The sequence below is a fragment of the Salvelinus fontinalis genome, chromosome 26 (assembly GCF_029448725.1).
Source record: "Salvelinus fontinalis isolate EN_2023a chromosome 26, ASM2944872v1, whole genome shotgun sequence".
NCBI lineage: Eukaryota > Metazoa > Chordata > Actinopteri > Salmoniformes > Salmonidae > Salvelinus > Salvelinus fontinalis.
In genome coordinates, this window is record NC_074690.1 from 5,009,501 (window position 1) to 5,026,239 (window position 16,739).

Sequence of the window (16,739 nt, forward strand, 5' to 3'; positions counted from 1 at the left end):
CAGGGTTACCATAACAACAGATGAGCAGCAGGTGCTTCTAATCAGGGTTACCATAACAACAGATGAGCAGCAGGTGCTTCTAATCAGGGTTACCATAACAGATGAGCAGCAGGTGCTTCTAATCAGGGTTACCATAACAACAGATGAGCAGCAGGTGGTTCTAATCAGGGTTACCACTCATCTGCCAATCAGGGACGTGGCCCCTCTGGTTCTACTTTGTATATAAATTAGTCTCAAAGAGATACAGGATTATAGGGGATGGGACCGGGCACGAAGGGCAACTCACAAATCAATCGTCCCCAGGTGTCCGCTCACATAAATACATCACGTCAATTCATGAGATGGCCTACCACAAAGGCCATCAGGCACAGCCTTTCATAAATAAGTTGGGTCGACTCATAAACGATATACAAAACTGATATGGACAGTGTTCTTGTGTAACAGACTAAATGCGGCTTATAGGAAGGAGGTGAAATTCTAATTCTTAGTTTAAACCGTGTGGAGATACAGAATGTAATCTATATATCTACTTCTCTTTGGAGTCGTTTGTTGTCATAGTTACCTCCTCTACCTGGATGAACTTTAGGTCCCGACCCAAAATTCATTAATACGAATGGTTTTGTTCTAGAAAGAGTCTCGACTGGCGAGGGGATCTCTTGACTGAGGGCCTACAACGTCACAACATGTCCGTATGGTGCTATTAGAGGTACAGTTGAAGTCAGAGGTTTACATACACTTAGGTTGGAGTCATGAAAACACATTTTTCAACCACTCCACAAATTTCTTGTTAACAAACTATAGTTTTGGCAAGTCAGTTAGGACATCTACTTTGTGCATGACACAAGTCATTTTTCCAACAATTGTAAACAGATTATTTCACTTATAATTCACTGTCACAATTCCAGTGGGTCAGAAGTTTACATCCACTAAGTTGACTGTGCCTTTAAACAGCTTGGAAAATTCCAGAAAATTATGTCATGGCTTTAGAAGCTTCTGATAGGCTAAATGACATAATTTGAGTCAATTGGAGGTGTACCTGTGGATGTATTTCAAGGCCTATCTTCAAACTCAGTGCCTCTTTGCTTGACATCATGGGAAAATCAGAAATCAGCCAAGACCCCAGAAAAAATTGTAGACCTTCACAAGTCTGGTTCATCCTTGGGAGCAAATTCCAAACGCCTGAAGGTACCACGTTCATCTGTACAAACAATAGTACGCAAGTATAAAAACCATGGGACCACGCAGCCGTCATACCGCTCAGGAAGGAGACACGTTCTGTCTCCTAGAGATTAATGTACTTTGGTGCGAAAAGTGCAAATCAATCCCAGAAGAACAGCAAAGGACCTTGGGAAGTAGCTGGAGGAAACAGGTACAAAAGTATCTATATCCACAGTAAAACGAGTTCTATATCGACCACCTGAAAGGCCGCTCAGCAAGGAAGAAGCCACTCCTCTCTCTCTCCAGTCCTCCTCTAACCCAGTTCTCCTCTCTCTCTCCAGTCCTCCTCTAACCCAGTTCTCCTCTCTCTTTCCAGTCCTCCTCTAACCCAGTTCTCCTCTCTCTCTCCAGTCCTCCTCTAACCCAGTTCTCCTCTCTCTCCAGTCCTCCTCTAACCCAGTTCTCCTCTCTCTTTCCAGTCCTCCTCTAACCCAGTTCTCTCTCTCTCCAGTCCTCCTCTAACCCAGTTCTCCTCTCTCTCCAGTCCTCCTCTAACCCAGTTCTCCTCTCTCTCTCCAGTCCTCCTCTAACCCAGTTCTCCTCTCTCTCTCCAGTCCTCCTCTAACCCAGTTCTCCTCTCTCTCTCCAGTCCCCCTCTAACCCAGTTCTCCTCTCTCTCTCCAGTCCCCCTCTAACCCAGTTCTCCTCTTCTCTCTCCAGTCCTCCTCTAACCCAGTTCTCCTCTCTCTCTCCAGTCCTCCTCTAACCCAGTTCTCCTCTCTCTCTCCAGTCCTCCTCTAACCCAGTTCTCCTCTCTCTCTCCAGTCCTCCTCTAACCCAGTTCTCCTCTCTCTCTCCAGTCCTCCTCTAACCCAGTTCTCCTCTCTCTCTCCAGTCCTCCTCTAACCCAATTCTCCTCTCTCTCTCCAGTCCTCCTCTAACCCAGTTCTCCTCTCTCTCCAGTCCTCCTCTAACCCAGTTCTCCTCTCTCTCCAGTCCTCCTCTAACCCAGTTCTCCTCTCTCTCCAGTCCTCCTCTAACCCAGTTCTCCTCTCTCTCCAGTCCTCCTCTAACCCAGTTCTCCTCTCTCTCCAGTCCTCCTCTAACCCAGTTCTCCTCTCTCTCCAGTCCTCCTCTAACCCAGTTCTCCTCTCTCTCCAGTCCTCCTCTAACCCAGTTCTCCTCTCTCTCTCTCTCTCCAGTCCTCCTCTAACCCAGTTCTCCTCTTCTCTCTCCAGTCCCCCTCTAACCCAGTTCTTCTCTTCTCTCTACAATCCTCCTCTACCCAGTTCTCCTCTCTCTCTCCAGTCCTCCTCTAACCCAGTTCTCCTCTCTCTCTCCAGTCCTCCTCTAACCCAGTTCTCCTCTCTCTCTCTCTCTCTCCAGTCCTCCTCTAACCCAGTTCTCCTCTCTCTCTCTCTCTCCAGTCCTCCTCTAACCCAGTTCTCCTCTCTCTCTACAGTCCTCCTCTAACCCAGTTCTCCTCTCTCTCCAGTCCTCCTCTAACCCAGTTCTCCTCTCTCTCTCCAGTCCTCCTCTAACCCAGTTCTCCTCTCTCTCTCCAGTCCTCCTCTAACCCAGTTCTCCTCTCTCTCTCCAGTCCTCCTCTAACCCAGTTCTCCTCTCTCTCTCTCTCTCTCCAGTCCTCCTCTAACCCAGTTCTCCTCTCTCTCTCTCTCTCCAGTCCTCCTCTAACCCAGTTCTCCTCTCTCTCTACAGTCCTCCTCTAACCCAGTTCTCCTCTCTCTCCAGTCCTCCTCTAACCCAGTTCTCCTCTCTCTCTCCAGTCCTCCTCTAACCCAGTTCTCCTCTCTCTCTCCAGTCCTCCTCTAACCCAGTTCTCCTCTCTCTCTCCAGTCCTCCTCTTACCCAGTTCTCCTCCTCTCTCTCCAGTCCCCCTCTAACCCAGTTCTCCTCTCTCTCCAGTCCTCCTCTAACCCAGTTCTTCTCTTCTCTCTACAGTCCTCCTCTAACCCAGTTCTCCTCTCTCTCTACAGTCCTCCTCTAACCCAGTTCTCCTCTCTCTCTACAGTCCTCCTCTAACCCAGTTCTCCTCTCTCTCTCCAGTCCTCCTCTAACCCAGTTCTCCTCTCTCTCCAGTCCTCCTCTAACCCAGTTCTCCTCTCTCTCTCCAGTCCTCCTCTAACCCAGTTCTTCTCTTCTCTCTACAGTCCTCCTCTAACCCAGTTCTCCTCTCTCTCTACAGTCCTCCTCTAACCCAGTTCTCCTCTCTCTCTACAGTCCTCCTCTAACCCAGTTCTCCTCTCTCTCTCCAGTCCTCCTCTAACCCAGTTCTCCTCTCTCTCTCCAGTCCTCCTCTAACCCAGTTCTCCTCTCTCTCTCCAGTCCTCCTCTAACCCAGTTCTCCTCTCTCTCTCCAGTCCTCCTCTAACCCAGTTCTCCTCTCTCTCTCCAGTCCTCCTCTAACCCAGTTCTCCTCTCTCTCCAGTCCTCCTCTAACCCAGTTCTCCTCTCTCTCTCCAGTCCTCCTCTAACCCAGTTCTCCTCTCTCTCTCCAGTCCTCCTCTAACCCAGTTCTCCTCTCTCTCTCCAGTCCTCCTCTTACCCAGTTCTCCTCCTCTCTCTCCAGTCCCCCTCTAACCCAGTTCTCCTCTCTCTACAGTCCTCCTCTAACCCAGTTCTTCTCTTCTCTCTACAGTCCTCCTCTAACCCAGTTCTCCTCTCTCTCTACAGTCCTCCTCTAACCCAGTTCTCCTCTCTCTCTACAGTCCTCCTCTACCCCAGTTCTCCTCTCTCTCTCCAGTCCTCCTCTACCCCAGTTCTCCTCTCTCTCTCCAGTCCTCCTCTAACCCAGTTCTCCTCTCTCTCTCCAGTCCTCCTCTAACCCAGTTCTCCTCTCTCTCTCCAGTCCTCCTCTAACCCAGTTCTCCTCTCTCTCTCCAGTCCTCCTCTAACCCAGTTCTCCTCTCTCTCTCCAGTCCTCCTCTAACCCAGTTCTCCTCTCTCTCTCCAGTCCTCCTCTAACCCAGTTCTCCTCTCTCTCTCCAGTCCTCCTCTAACCCAGTTCTCCTCTCTCTCTCCAGTCCTCCTCTAACCCAGTTCTCCTCTCTCTCTCCAGTCCTCCTCTAACCCAGTTCTCCTCTCTCTCTCCAGTCCTCCTCTAACCCAGTTCTCCTCTCTCTCTCCAGTCCTCCTCTAACCCAGTTCTCCTCTCTCTCTCCAGTCCTCCTCTAACCCAGTTCTCCTCTCTCTCTCCAGTCCTCCTCTAACCCAGTTCTCCTCTCTCTCTCCAGTCCTCCTCTAACCCAGTTCTCCTCTCTCTCTCCAGTCCTCCTCTAACCCAGTTCTCCTCTCTCTCTCCAGTCCTCCTCTAACCCAGTTCTCCTCTTCTCTCTCCAGTCCTCCTCTAACCCAGTTCTCCTCTCTCTCTCCAGTCCTCCTCTAACCCAGTTCTCCTCTCTCTCTCCAGTCCTCCTCTAACCCAGTTCTCCTCTCTCTCTCCAGTCCTCCTCTAACCCAGTTCTCCTCTCTCTCTCCAGTCCTCCTCTAACCCAGTTCTCCTCTCTCTCTCCAGTCCTCCTCTAACCCAGTTCTCCTCTCTCTCTCCAGTCCTCCTCTAACCCAGTTCTCCTCTCTCTCTCCAGTCCTCCTCTAACCCAGTTCTCCTCTCTCTCTCCAGTCCTCCTCTAACCCAGTTCTCCTCTCTCTCTCCAGTCCTCCTCTAACCCAGTTCTTCTCTTCTCTCCAGTCCTCCGCTGACCCAGTTCTTTGTGGAGTGTGGAGGCCTGGTGAGGACAGACAAGAAGCCTGCTCTGAGTAAGAGCTACCAGAAGCTGGTGTCAGACCTCTGGCACAAGAACAGGTACACATCTCATTCTCTCACTGTAGTCCACACACGTGTTTACTTGCTAGTATTATCCTGACAGTTTATAAGATGTTAGGGTCTGCAGCCTCAGGAATGAGGGCAATCCTGGAATGACATACAGGTCTTTCTAAAACTTGATTATTTGGTCTCAGAATGTGAATTTAGAACTCTGATGACAAAACAAATGTTTTGATTGATTCTATATATTAGTTGCCCTTTTGAACGGAACGTCATTTTGTAATGATCATCCTTGGTACAACAGTAACTAAGATGGTGGAGAGGTCTGTCCATAATAAAGTGCTGCTCTGCCTTCTTAACAACACTATCAACAAGGCAGGTCCTACAGGCCCTAGTTTCTACCTTCTTAACAGCACTATCAACAAGGCAGGTCCTACAGGCCCTAGATTCTACCTTCTTAACAACACTATCAACAAGGCAGGTCCTACAGGCCCTAGTTTCTACCTTCTTAACAGCACTATCAACAAGGCAGGCCCTACAGGTTTCTACCTTCTTAACAACACTATCAACAAGGCAGGTCCTACAGGCCCTAGTTTCTACCTTCTTAACAACACTATCAACAAGGCAGGTCCTACAGACCCTAGTTTCTACCTTCTTAACAACACTATCAACAAGGCAGGTCCTACAGGCCCTAGTTTCTACCTTCTTAACAACACTATCAACAAGGCAGGTCCTACAAGCCCTAGTTTCTACCTTCTTAACAACACTATCAACAAGGCAGGTCATACAGGCCCTAGTTTCTACCTTCTTAACAACACTATCAACAAGGCAGGTCCTACAGGCCCTAGTTTCTACCTTCTTAACAACACTATCAACAAGGCAGGTCCTACAGGCCCTAGTTTCTACCTTCTTAACAACACTATCAACAAGGCAGGTCCTACAGGCCCTAGTTTCTACCTTCTTAACAACACTATCAACAAGGCAGGTCCTACAAGCCCTAGTTTCTACCTTCTTAACAACACTATCAACAAGGCAGGTCCTACAAGCCCTAGTTTCTACCTTCTTAACAACACTATCAACAAGGCAGGTCCTACAGGCCCTAGTTTCTACCTTCTTAACAACACTATCAACAAGGCAGGTCCTACAGGCCCTAGTTTCTACCTTCTTAACAACACTATCAACAAGGCAGGTCCTACAGGCCCTAGTTTCTACCTTCTTAACAACACTATCAACAAGGCAGGTCCTACAGGCCCTAGTTTCTACCTTAACAGCACTATCAACAAGGCAGGCCCTACAGGTTTCTACCTTCTTAACAACACTATCAACAAGGCAGGTCCTACAGGCCCTAGTTTCTACCTTCTTAACAACACTATCAACAAGGCAGGTCCTACAGGCCCTAGTTTCTACCTTCTTAACAACACTATCAACAAGGCAGGTCCTACAGGCCCTAGTTTCTACCTTCTTAACAACACTATCAACAAGGCAGGTCCTACAAGCCCTAGTTTCTACCTTCTTAACAACACTATCAACAAGGCAGGTCATACAGGCCCTAGTTTCTACCTTCTTAACAACACTATCAACAAGGCAGGTCCTACAGGCCCTAGTTTCTACCTTCTTAACAACACTATCAACAAGGCAGGTCCTACAGGCCCTAGTTTCTACCTTCTTAACAACACTATCAACAAGGCAGGTCCTACAGGCCCTAGTTTCTACCTTAACAGCACTATCAACAAGGCAGGCCCTACAGGTTTCTACCTTAACAACACTATCAACAAGGCAGGTCCTACAGGCCCTAGTTTCTACCTTCTTAACAACACTATCAACAAGGCAGGTCCTACAGGCCCTAGTTTCTACCTTCTTAACAACACTATCAACAAGGCAGGTCCTACAGGCCCTAGTTTCTACCTTCTTAACAACACTATCAACAAGGCAGGTCCTACAAGCCCTAGTTTCTACCTTCTTAACAACACTATCAACAAGGCAGGTCATACAGGCCCTAGTTTCTACCTTCTTAACAACACTATCAACAAGGCAGGTCCTACAGGCCCTAGTTTCTACCTTCTTAACAACACTATCAACAAGGCAGGTCCTACAGGCCCTAGTTTCTACCTTCTTAACAACACTATCAACAAGGCAGGTCCTACAGGCCCTAGTTTCTACCTTCTTAACAACACTATCAACAAGGCAGGTCCTACAGACCCTAGTTTCTACCTTCTTAACAACACTATCAACAAGGCAGGTCCTACAGGCCCTAGTTTCTACCTTCTTAACAACACTATCAACAAGGCAGGTCCTACAAGCCCTAGTTTCTACCTTCTTAACAACACTATCAACAAGGCAGGTCATACAGGCCCTAGTTTCTACCTTCTTAACAACACTATCAACAAGGCAGGTCCTACAGGCCCTAGTTTCTACCTTCTTAACAACACTATCAACAAGGCAGGTCCTACAGGCCCTAGTTTCTACCTTCTTAACAACACTATCAACAAGGCAGGTCCTACAGGCCCTAGTTTCTACCTTCTTAACAACACTATCAACAAGGCAGGTCCTACAAGCCCTAGTTTCTACCTTCTTAACAACACTATCAACAAGGCAGGTCCTACAAGCCCTAGTTTCTACCTTCTTAACAACACTATCAACAAGGCAGGTCCTACAGGCCCTAGTTTCTACCTTCTTAACAACACTATCAACAAGGCAGGTCCTACAGGCCCTAGTTTCTACCTTCTTAACAACACTATCAACAAGGCAGGTCCTACAGGCCCTAGTTTCTACCTTCTTAACAACACTATCAACAAGGCAGGTCCTACAGGCCCTAGTTTCTACCTTAACAGCACTATCAACAAGGCAGGCCCTACAGGTTTCTACCTTCTTAACAACACTATCAACAAGGCAGGTCCTACAGGCCCTAGTTTCTACCTTCTTAACAACACTATCAACAAGGCAGGTCCTACAGGCCCTAGTTTCTACCTTCTTAACAACACTATCAACAAGGCAGGTCCTACAGGCCCTAGTTTCTACCTTCTTAACAACACTATCAACAAGGCAGGTCCTACAAGCCCTAGTTTCTACCTTCTTAACAACACTATCAACAAGGCAGGTCATACAGGCCCTAGTTTCTACCTTCTTAACAACACTATCAACAAGGCAGGTCCTACAGGCCCTAGTTTCTACCTTCTTAACAACACTATCAACCTTCTTAACAACACTATCAACAAGGCAGGTCCTACAGGCCCTAGTTTCTACCTTAACAGCACTATCAACAAGGCAGGCCCTACAGGTTTCTACCTTAACAACACTATCAACAAGGCAGGTCCTACAGGCCCTAGTTTCTACCTTCTTAACAACACTATCAACAAGGCAGGTCCTACAGGCCCTAGTTTCTACCTTCTTAACAACACTATCAACAAGGCAGGTCCTACAGGCCCTAGTTTCTACCTTCTTAACAACACTATCAACAAGGCAGGTCCTACAAGCCCTAGTTTCTACCTTCTTAACAACACTATCAACAAGGCAGGTCATACAGGCCCTAGTTTCTACCTTCTTAACAACACTATCAACAAGGCAGGTCCTACAGGCCCTAGTTTCTACCTTCTTAACAACACTATCAACAAGGCAGGTCCTACAGGCCCTAGTTTCTACCTTCTTAACAACACTATCAACAAGGCAGGTCCTACAGGCCCTAGTTTCTACCTTAACAGCACTATCAACAAGGCAGGTCCTACAGGCCCTAGTTTCTACCTTCTCAACAACACTATCAACAAGGCAGGTCCTACAGACCCTAGTTTTGTCGCACCTGGACTACTGTTCAGTCGTGTGGTCAGGTGCCACAAGAAGGACTTAGGACATTTACAATATACACTGCTCAAAAAAATAAAGGGAACACTTAAACAACACAATGTAACTCCAAGTCAATCACACTTCTGTGAAATCAAACTGTCCACTTAGGAAGCAACACTGATTGACAATAAATTTCACATGCTGTTGTGCAAATGGAATAGACAAAAGGTGGAAATGATAGGCAATTAGCAAGACACCCCCAATAAAGGAGTGATTCTGCAGGTGGTGACCACAGACCACTTCTCAGTTCCTATGCTTCCTGGCTGATGTTTTGGTCACTTTTGAATGCTGGCGGTGCTCTCACTCTAGTGGTAGCATGAGATGGAGTCTACAACCCACACAAGTGGCTCAGGTAGTGCAGCTCATCCAGGATGGCACATCAATGTGCTCATGTGCTCAGTGTGAACCTGCTGTCATCTGTGAAGAGCACAGGGCGCCAGTGGCGAATTTGCCAATCTTGGTGTTCTCTGGCAAATGCCAAACGTCCTGCACGGTGTTGGGCTGTAAGCACAACCCCCACCTGTGGATGTCGGGCCCTCATACCACCCTCATGGAGTCTGTTTCTGACCGTTTGAGCAGACACATGCACATTTGTGGCCTGCTGGAGGTCATTTTGCAGGGCTCTGGTAGTGCTCCTCCTTGCACAAAGGCGGAGGTAGCGGTCCTGCTGCTGGGTTGTTGCCCTCCTACGGCCTCCTCCACGTCTCCTGATGTACTGGCCTGTCTCCTGGTAGCGCCTCCATGCTCTGGACACTACGCTGACAGACACAGCAAACCTTCTTGCCACAGCTCGCATTGATGTGCCATCCTGGATGAGCTGCACTACCTGAGCCACTTGTGTGGGTTGTAGACTCCGTCTCATGCTACCACTAGAGTGAAAGCACCGCCAGCATTCAAAAGTGACCAAAACATCAGCCAGGAAGCATAGGAACTGAGAAGTGGTCTGTGGTCAACACCTGCAGAATCACTCCTTTATTGGGGGTGTCTTGCTAATTGCCTATCATTTCCACCTTTTGTCTATTCCATTTGCACAACAGCATGTGAAATTTATTGTCAATCAGTGTTGCTTCCTAAGTGGAGAGTTTGATTTCACAGAAGTGTGATTGACTTGGTGTTACATTGTGTTGTTTAAGTGTTCCCTTTATTTTTTTGAGCAGTGTACATATCTCTCATGGCTCAAAGTAGAGGAGAGATTGACTTCATCACTACTTGTATTTGTAAGAAGTATTGACAAGCTGAATGCACCGAGCTGTCTGTCTAAACTACTGGCACACAGCTCAGACACCCATGTAAACCCCAGGAAGAAGAGCTGCTGCCTTGGCAGGAACTAATGAGGATGCATAATAAACCCCAGGAAGAGTAGCTACTGCCTTGACAGGAACTAATGGGGATCCATAATAAACCCCAGGAAGAGTAGCTGCTGCCTTGGCAGGAACTAATGGGGATCCATAATAAACCCCAGGAAGAGTAGCTGCTGCCTTGGCAGGAACTAACGGGGATCCATAATAAACCCCAGGAAGAGTAGCTACTGCCTTGACAGGAACTAATGGGGATCCATAATAAACCCCAGGAAGAGTAGCTGCTGCCTTGGCAAGAACTAATGGGGATCCATAATAAACCCCAGGAAGAGTAGCTGCTGCCTTGACAGGAACTAATGGGGATCCATAATAAACCCCAGGAAGAGTAGCTGCTGCCTCGGCAGGAACTAATGGGGATCCATAATAAACCTCAGGAAGAGTAGCTGCTGCCTTGGCAGGAACTAATGGGGATCCATAATAAACCCCAGGAAGAGTAGCTGCTGCCTTGGCAGGAACTAATGGGGATCCATGATAAACCCCAGGAAGAGTAGCCGCTGCCTTGGCAGGAACTAACGAGGATCCATAATAAACCCCAGGAAGAGTAATTGCTGCCTTGGCAGGAACTAACGGGGATCCATAATAAACCCCAGGAAGAGTAGCTGCTGCCTTGGCAGGAACTAATGGGGATCCATAATAAACCCCAGGAAGAGTAGCTGCTGCCTTGGCAGGAACTAATGGGGATCCATAATAAACCCCAGGAAGAGTAGCTGCTGCCTTGGCAGGAACTAATGGGGATCCATAATAAACCCCAGGAAGAGTAGCTGCTGCCTTGGCAGGAACTAATGGTGGTCCATAATAAACCCCAGGAAGAGTAGCTGCTGCCTTGGCAGGAACTAACGGGGATCCATAACAAACCCCAGGAAGAGTAGCTGCTGCCTTGGCTGGAACTAACGGGGATCCATAACAAACCCCAGGAAGAGTAGCCGCTGCCTTGGCAGGAACTAATGGTGGTCCATAATAAACCCCAGGAAGAGTAGCTGCTTCCTTGGCAGGAACTAACGGGGATCCATAACAAACCCCAGGAAGAGTAGCTGCTGCCTTGGCAGGAACTAACGGGGATCAGACCCTGGTCTCAGTGGGTTCCCCCTGTTTAAATAAAGGTTAATAATAAAAGCAAATGTAAGCTAGTCTTGTTCTGTGGTGTTTCACACAGTCCTATCCTTTTCTTCCTGTGGTGCTTCAGGCCATCCTATGTCGTCCCTACCGGTCTGTTCCAGGGGATCAAGGCTGTTAACCCCATGTTCAGAGGATACTCACAACAGGTAGGTGTCTTCTCGTCGTCTCATACGATTTATAATACGGTAAAACGGGTGTCTGTCTGACAGATACTATTTCCAGGCCGGCAGACAGGCTCCTCTTGTTCTTCTCTGTTACACAACCGGTAAACTAAAGAATATATTGTTCTTCTCTAGGACTGTTACACAACCGGTAAACTAAAGAATAGATTGTTCTTCTCTAGGACTGTTACACAACCAGTAAACTAAAGAATAGGTCATGTCTCTCTTTCCTCCATCGCAAGCATGAACTGATTTAACACTTCGTTTCTCTTAAGGTTGACACCATTCTAATGGTTGATACAGTGTTAGTTCACGGTTTGTTCTGCACGTTTTAGTCAGGGAATATTAGTTTGTCGCGCTGCTCTGGTAAGGCATGCTGGGATTTATCATCCTGATGAATGTAGGGAGGAACTTCCAGGCTCCTGAGAGAGAGGATGTTCAAATCAAATGCGCCCGGATACAACAGGTGTGGACCTTACCGTGAAATGCTTCCTTACAAGCCCTTAACCAACAACACAGTTAAGAAAAAGTTTTACTAAATAAACTAAAGTAAAAAATAAAAAGGGCAACAATAGAATAACAGCAGCGAGGCTATACACAGGGGGTGGATCTCGTACAATGCTGTGTACTACCCCTTTCATAGAATAGTGCATACGGGCTCTAACCAGAATAGAAAGAGAAGTGGGAGGCCCCGGTGCACAACTGAGCAAGAGGACAAGTACATTAGAGTGTCTAGTTTGAGAAACAGACGTCTCACAAGTCCTCAACTGGCAGCTCCATTAAAAATAGTACCCGCAAAACACCAGTCTCAACGTCAACAGTGAAGAGGCGACTCTGGGATGCTGGCCTTCTAGGCAGAGTTCCTCTGTCCAGTCTCAACGTCAACAGTGAAGAGTCGACTCCGGGATGCTGGCCTTCTAGGCAGAGTTCCTCTGGCAAAATATTCTGTGGACAGATGAAACTACAGTGGAGTTGTTTGGAAGGAACACATAACACAATGTGTGGAGAAAAAAAGGCACAGCACACCAACATCAAAACCTCATCCCAACTGTAAAGTCTGGTGGAGGGAGTGTCATGGTTTGGGGCTGCCTCAAGGCCTGGACAGCTAGCTATCATCGACGGAAAAATGAATTCACAAGTTTATTAAAACATTTTGCAGGAGAATGTAAGGCTATTTGAAATTTTCAAATGTAACCATTATTTAACTAGGCAAGTCAGTTAAGAAAAAAATCTTATTTACAATGACGGTCTACCGGGGAACAGTGGGTTAACAGCCTTGTTCAGGGGCAGAATGACAGATTTGTACCTTTTCAGCTCGGGGATTCGCTCTAACCACTAGGCGGCCAATTGAAGCTCAACAGAAGTTGGTTGATGCAACAGGACAACGACCAAAAACACAGAAGTAAATCAACAACAGAATGGCTTCAACAGAAGAAAATACACCTTCTGGAGTGGCCCAGTCAGAGTCCTGACCTCAACCCAGTTGAGATGCTGTGGCATGACCTTGAGAGCGGTTCACACCAGACATCCCAAGAATATATTGCTAAACTGAAACAGTTTTGTAAAGAGGAACGGTCCAGAATTCCTCCTGACTGTTGTGCAGGTCTGATCCACAACTACAGAAAACGTTTGGTTGAGGTTATTGCTGCCAAAGGAGGGTCAACCAGTTATTAAATCCAAGGGTTCACATACTTTACCCACCATGCACTGTGGATGTTTACACGGTGTGTTCAATAAAGACATGAAAACGTCTAATTGTTTGTGTTTTTAGTTTAATCAGACTGTTGTTGCTGTGACTTAGATGAAGATCAGATCAAATGTGATGACCAATTTATGCAGAAATCCAGGTAATTCCAAAGGGTTCACATACTTTTTCTTGCCACTGTATTTCATTATAACTATATCATTATAACTATATAAATATATCATTGTAACTATATAATTATAACTATAGAACTATATCATAACTATAGAACTATATAACTATATCATTATAACTGTATAACTATCATTATAACTATATAACTATCATTATAACTATATAACTATATCATTATAACTATATAACTATCATTATAACTATATAACTATATCATTAACTATAGAACTATCATAACTATCATTATAACTATAGAACTATATTATTATAACTATAGAACTATATCATTAGAACTATAGAACTATATCATTAGAACTATAGAACTATATCATTATACCTATAGAACTATATCATTATAACTATAGAACTATATCATTAGAACTATAGAACTATATCATTAGAACTATAGAACTATATCATTAGATCTATAGAACTATATCATTATAACTATAGAACTATAGAACTATATCATTAGAACTATAGAACTATATCATTAGAACTATAGAACTATATCATTAGATCTATAGAACTATATCATTAGATCTATAGAACTATATCATTAGAACTATAGAACTATATCATTAGAACTATAGAACTATATCATTAGAACTATAGAACTATATCATTAGAACTATAGAACTATATCATTAGATCTATAGAACTATATCATTAGATCTATAGAACTATATCATTAGAACTATAGAACTATATCATTAGAACTATAGAACTATATCATTAGAACTATAGAACTATATCATTAGAGCTATAGAAGTATATCATTAGAACTATAGAACTATAGAACTATATCATTAGAGTTATAGAACTATATCATTAGAGTTATAGAACTATATCATTAGAGTTATAGAACTATATCATTAGAACTATAGAACTATATCATTATAACTATAGAACTATATCATTATAACTATAGAACTATAGAACTATATCATTAGAACTATAGAACTATATCATTATACATTTACTCTAAACCTCCAGTAATATTTGCACTGAGTTTTCAAAACATTAGGAACACTTTCCTAATATTGAGTGGCACCCCCCCTTCCCCTCAGAACAGTCTCAATTTGTCGGGGTATGGACTCTACAAGGTGTTGAAAGCGTTCCACAGGGATGCTGACCCATGTTGACTCCAATGCTTCCTACAGTTGTGTCAAGTTGACTGGTAGTGGATCTCTACTACGAATGTCTTGTTCCATCTCATCCCACAGATGCTCAATTGGGCAGGACACGGCAGTAAGCTGAATTCACTGTTATGATCGTGGAACCATTCCTGGACAACCCTAGCTTTGTGGCATCGGGGGCATTATCCTGCTGAAAAAAAGATACACTTGCAGATGGATACACTGCTGCCACAAAGGGATGCACCTGATTGGCTATGATGTTCAGATATATCCTGTGACATTCAAACGGTGCTACACTGTTCTCAAGGGGCCCAATGAACACACCCCACACCCCCACACCACTCCACCAGGGGCCCAATGAACACACCCCCACACCCCCACACCACTCCACCAGGGGCCCAATGAACACACCCCCACACCATCACACCACTCCACCAGGGGCCCAATGAACACACCCCACATCATCACACCACTCCACCAGGGGCCCAATGAACACACCCCACATCATCACACCACTCCACCAGGGGCCCAATGAACACACCACACCATCACACCACTCCACCAGGGGCCCAATGTGTGCCCTGAAAACACACCCCACACCATCACACCACTCCACCAGGGGCCCAATGTGTGCCCTGAAAACACACCCCACACCATCACACCACTCCACCAGGGGCCCAATGTGTGCCCTGAAAACACACCCCACACCATCACACCACTCCACCAGGGGCCCAATGAACACACCCCACACCATCACATCACACCACTCCACCAGGGGCCCAATGAACACACCCCACACCATCACACCACTCCACCAGCCTGTAATGTTGACGCACGGCATTATGGATGCAGGTACTCGTGTGGTTTTCTCCGTACCCTAGTCCTCCCATCAGCGTGAAACAGCAGGAACCAGGATTCATCAGACCAGGCGATGTTTTTCATTTCTCCAGTGTCCAGTGTTTTTCCTTCTTTAGCCCAATGCAACCACATTCTCTTGTTATTTGCTGAAAGAAGTGGAATTCTTTAAGGTCGTCGGCTGCCGTACACCATTCGTGTCAAGGTTCATCGAGTTGTACAGTGTTTTATGGGTCATTTGGGCACCGATGTTGTACTGGACTGTCAGTTGACTAACTATAGCCTGTCTGTTGCTCTCGAGCGTGAAAAACCCGCAAACTGGTTCGCCTGTCACCTACTACCATACCCTGTTCAAAGGCACTTCAATCTTTTGTCTTGCCCATTCGCCCTCTGAATGGCACACACATACACAATCCATGTCCCTATTGTCTCGAGGCTTAAAAATCATTCTTTAACCCGTCTCCTCCACTTCATCTCCATTGATTTGAAGTGACACCAATAAGAGATCATAACTTTCACCTGGTCAGTCATGACATGGAAAAGGAAGAGCAGGTGTTCCTAATGTTTTGTCTAGTGTCTATATGAATGACAGTATATTCTATCTATGTGATCTACGTCTACGTCAGGACTCTCAGGAGTTCCTGCGTTGTCTGATGGACCAGCTCCACGAGGAGCTGAAGGAGCCACTGACCGAGCCCCCCGACAACGACCTACACTCTCACGCCATCGCCATGGACGACGACGGCCCCGACGACGACAGCCCCAGCCAATCGGACAACGACTTTCAGTCATGCGAGTCGTGCGGCGGCGGCAGCAGCGAGCGGGTGGACAGCGAGGGCCAGGGTGGGAGCGGGGACGGGCAGGCGGTGCTGTCAAGGGAGGAGTCTAATGAGGCGGAGACGCTGATCCCCGACAGGCCTGACTCCTCCCACTCCTCCGGCCAGACCAATAGGGAGTGGCAGAAAGAGAAGAACCTGATCAACGACCTCTACCGGGGGTCAGGGGCCGAGGGGTCAGGGGGAGACGTGGATACCGTTCTCACAGAGGCCACGCCCATCGTCAGCAGCCAGGGGACAATCAAAGTCCAGATACAAAGCCACATGGCTGGTAGGTGGTATGACTGGTAGGTGGTATGGCTGGTAGGTGGTATGGCTGGTAGGTGGTATGGCTGGTAGGTGGTATGGCTGGTAGGTGGTATGGCTGGTAGGTGGCATGGCTGGTAGGTGGTATGGCTGGTAGGTGGTATGACTGGTAGGTGGTATGGCTGGTAGGTGGTATGGCTGGTAGGTGGTATGGCTGGTAGGTGGCATGGCTGGTAGGTGGTATGGCTGGTAGGTGGCATGACTGGTAGGTGGTATGGCTGGTAGGTGGTATGGCTGGTAGGTGGTATGGCTGGTAGGTGGCATGGCTGGTAGGAGGTATGGCTGGTAGGTGGTATGGCTGGTAGGTGGT

General features: G+C 46.6%; 1 protein-coding gene across 1 annotated transcript in view; it reads left to right on the top strand.

Annotated features, from left to right (window-relative positions):
* Positions 1 to 16,739, top strand: part of LOC129823577 (ubiquitin carboxyl-terminal hydrolase 33-like) — a 110,015-nt gene that overhangs the window by 30,410 nt on the left and 62,866 nt on the right. Inside the window, exons 8-10 of the mRNA XM_055882417.1 lie at positions 4,868 to 4,981; positions 11,321 to 11,399; positions 15,914 to 16,394. Coding sequence (XP_055738392.1) covers positions 4,868 to 4,981; positions 11,321 to 11,399; positions 15,914 to 16,394 — 674 coding nt within the window. The remainder of the gene's footprint in view (positions 1 to 4,867; positions 4,982 to 11,320; positions 11,400 to 15,913; positions 16,395 to 16,739) is intronic.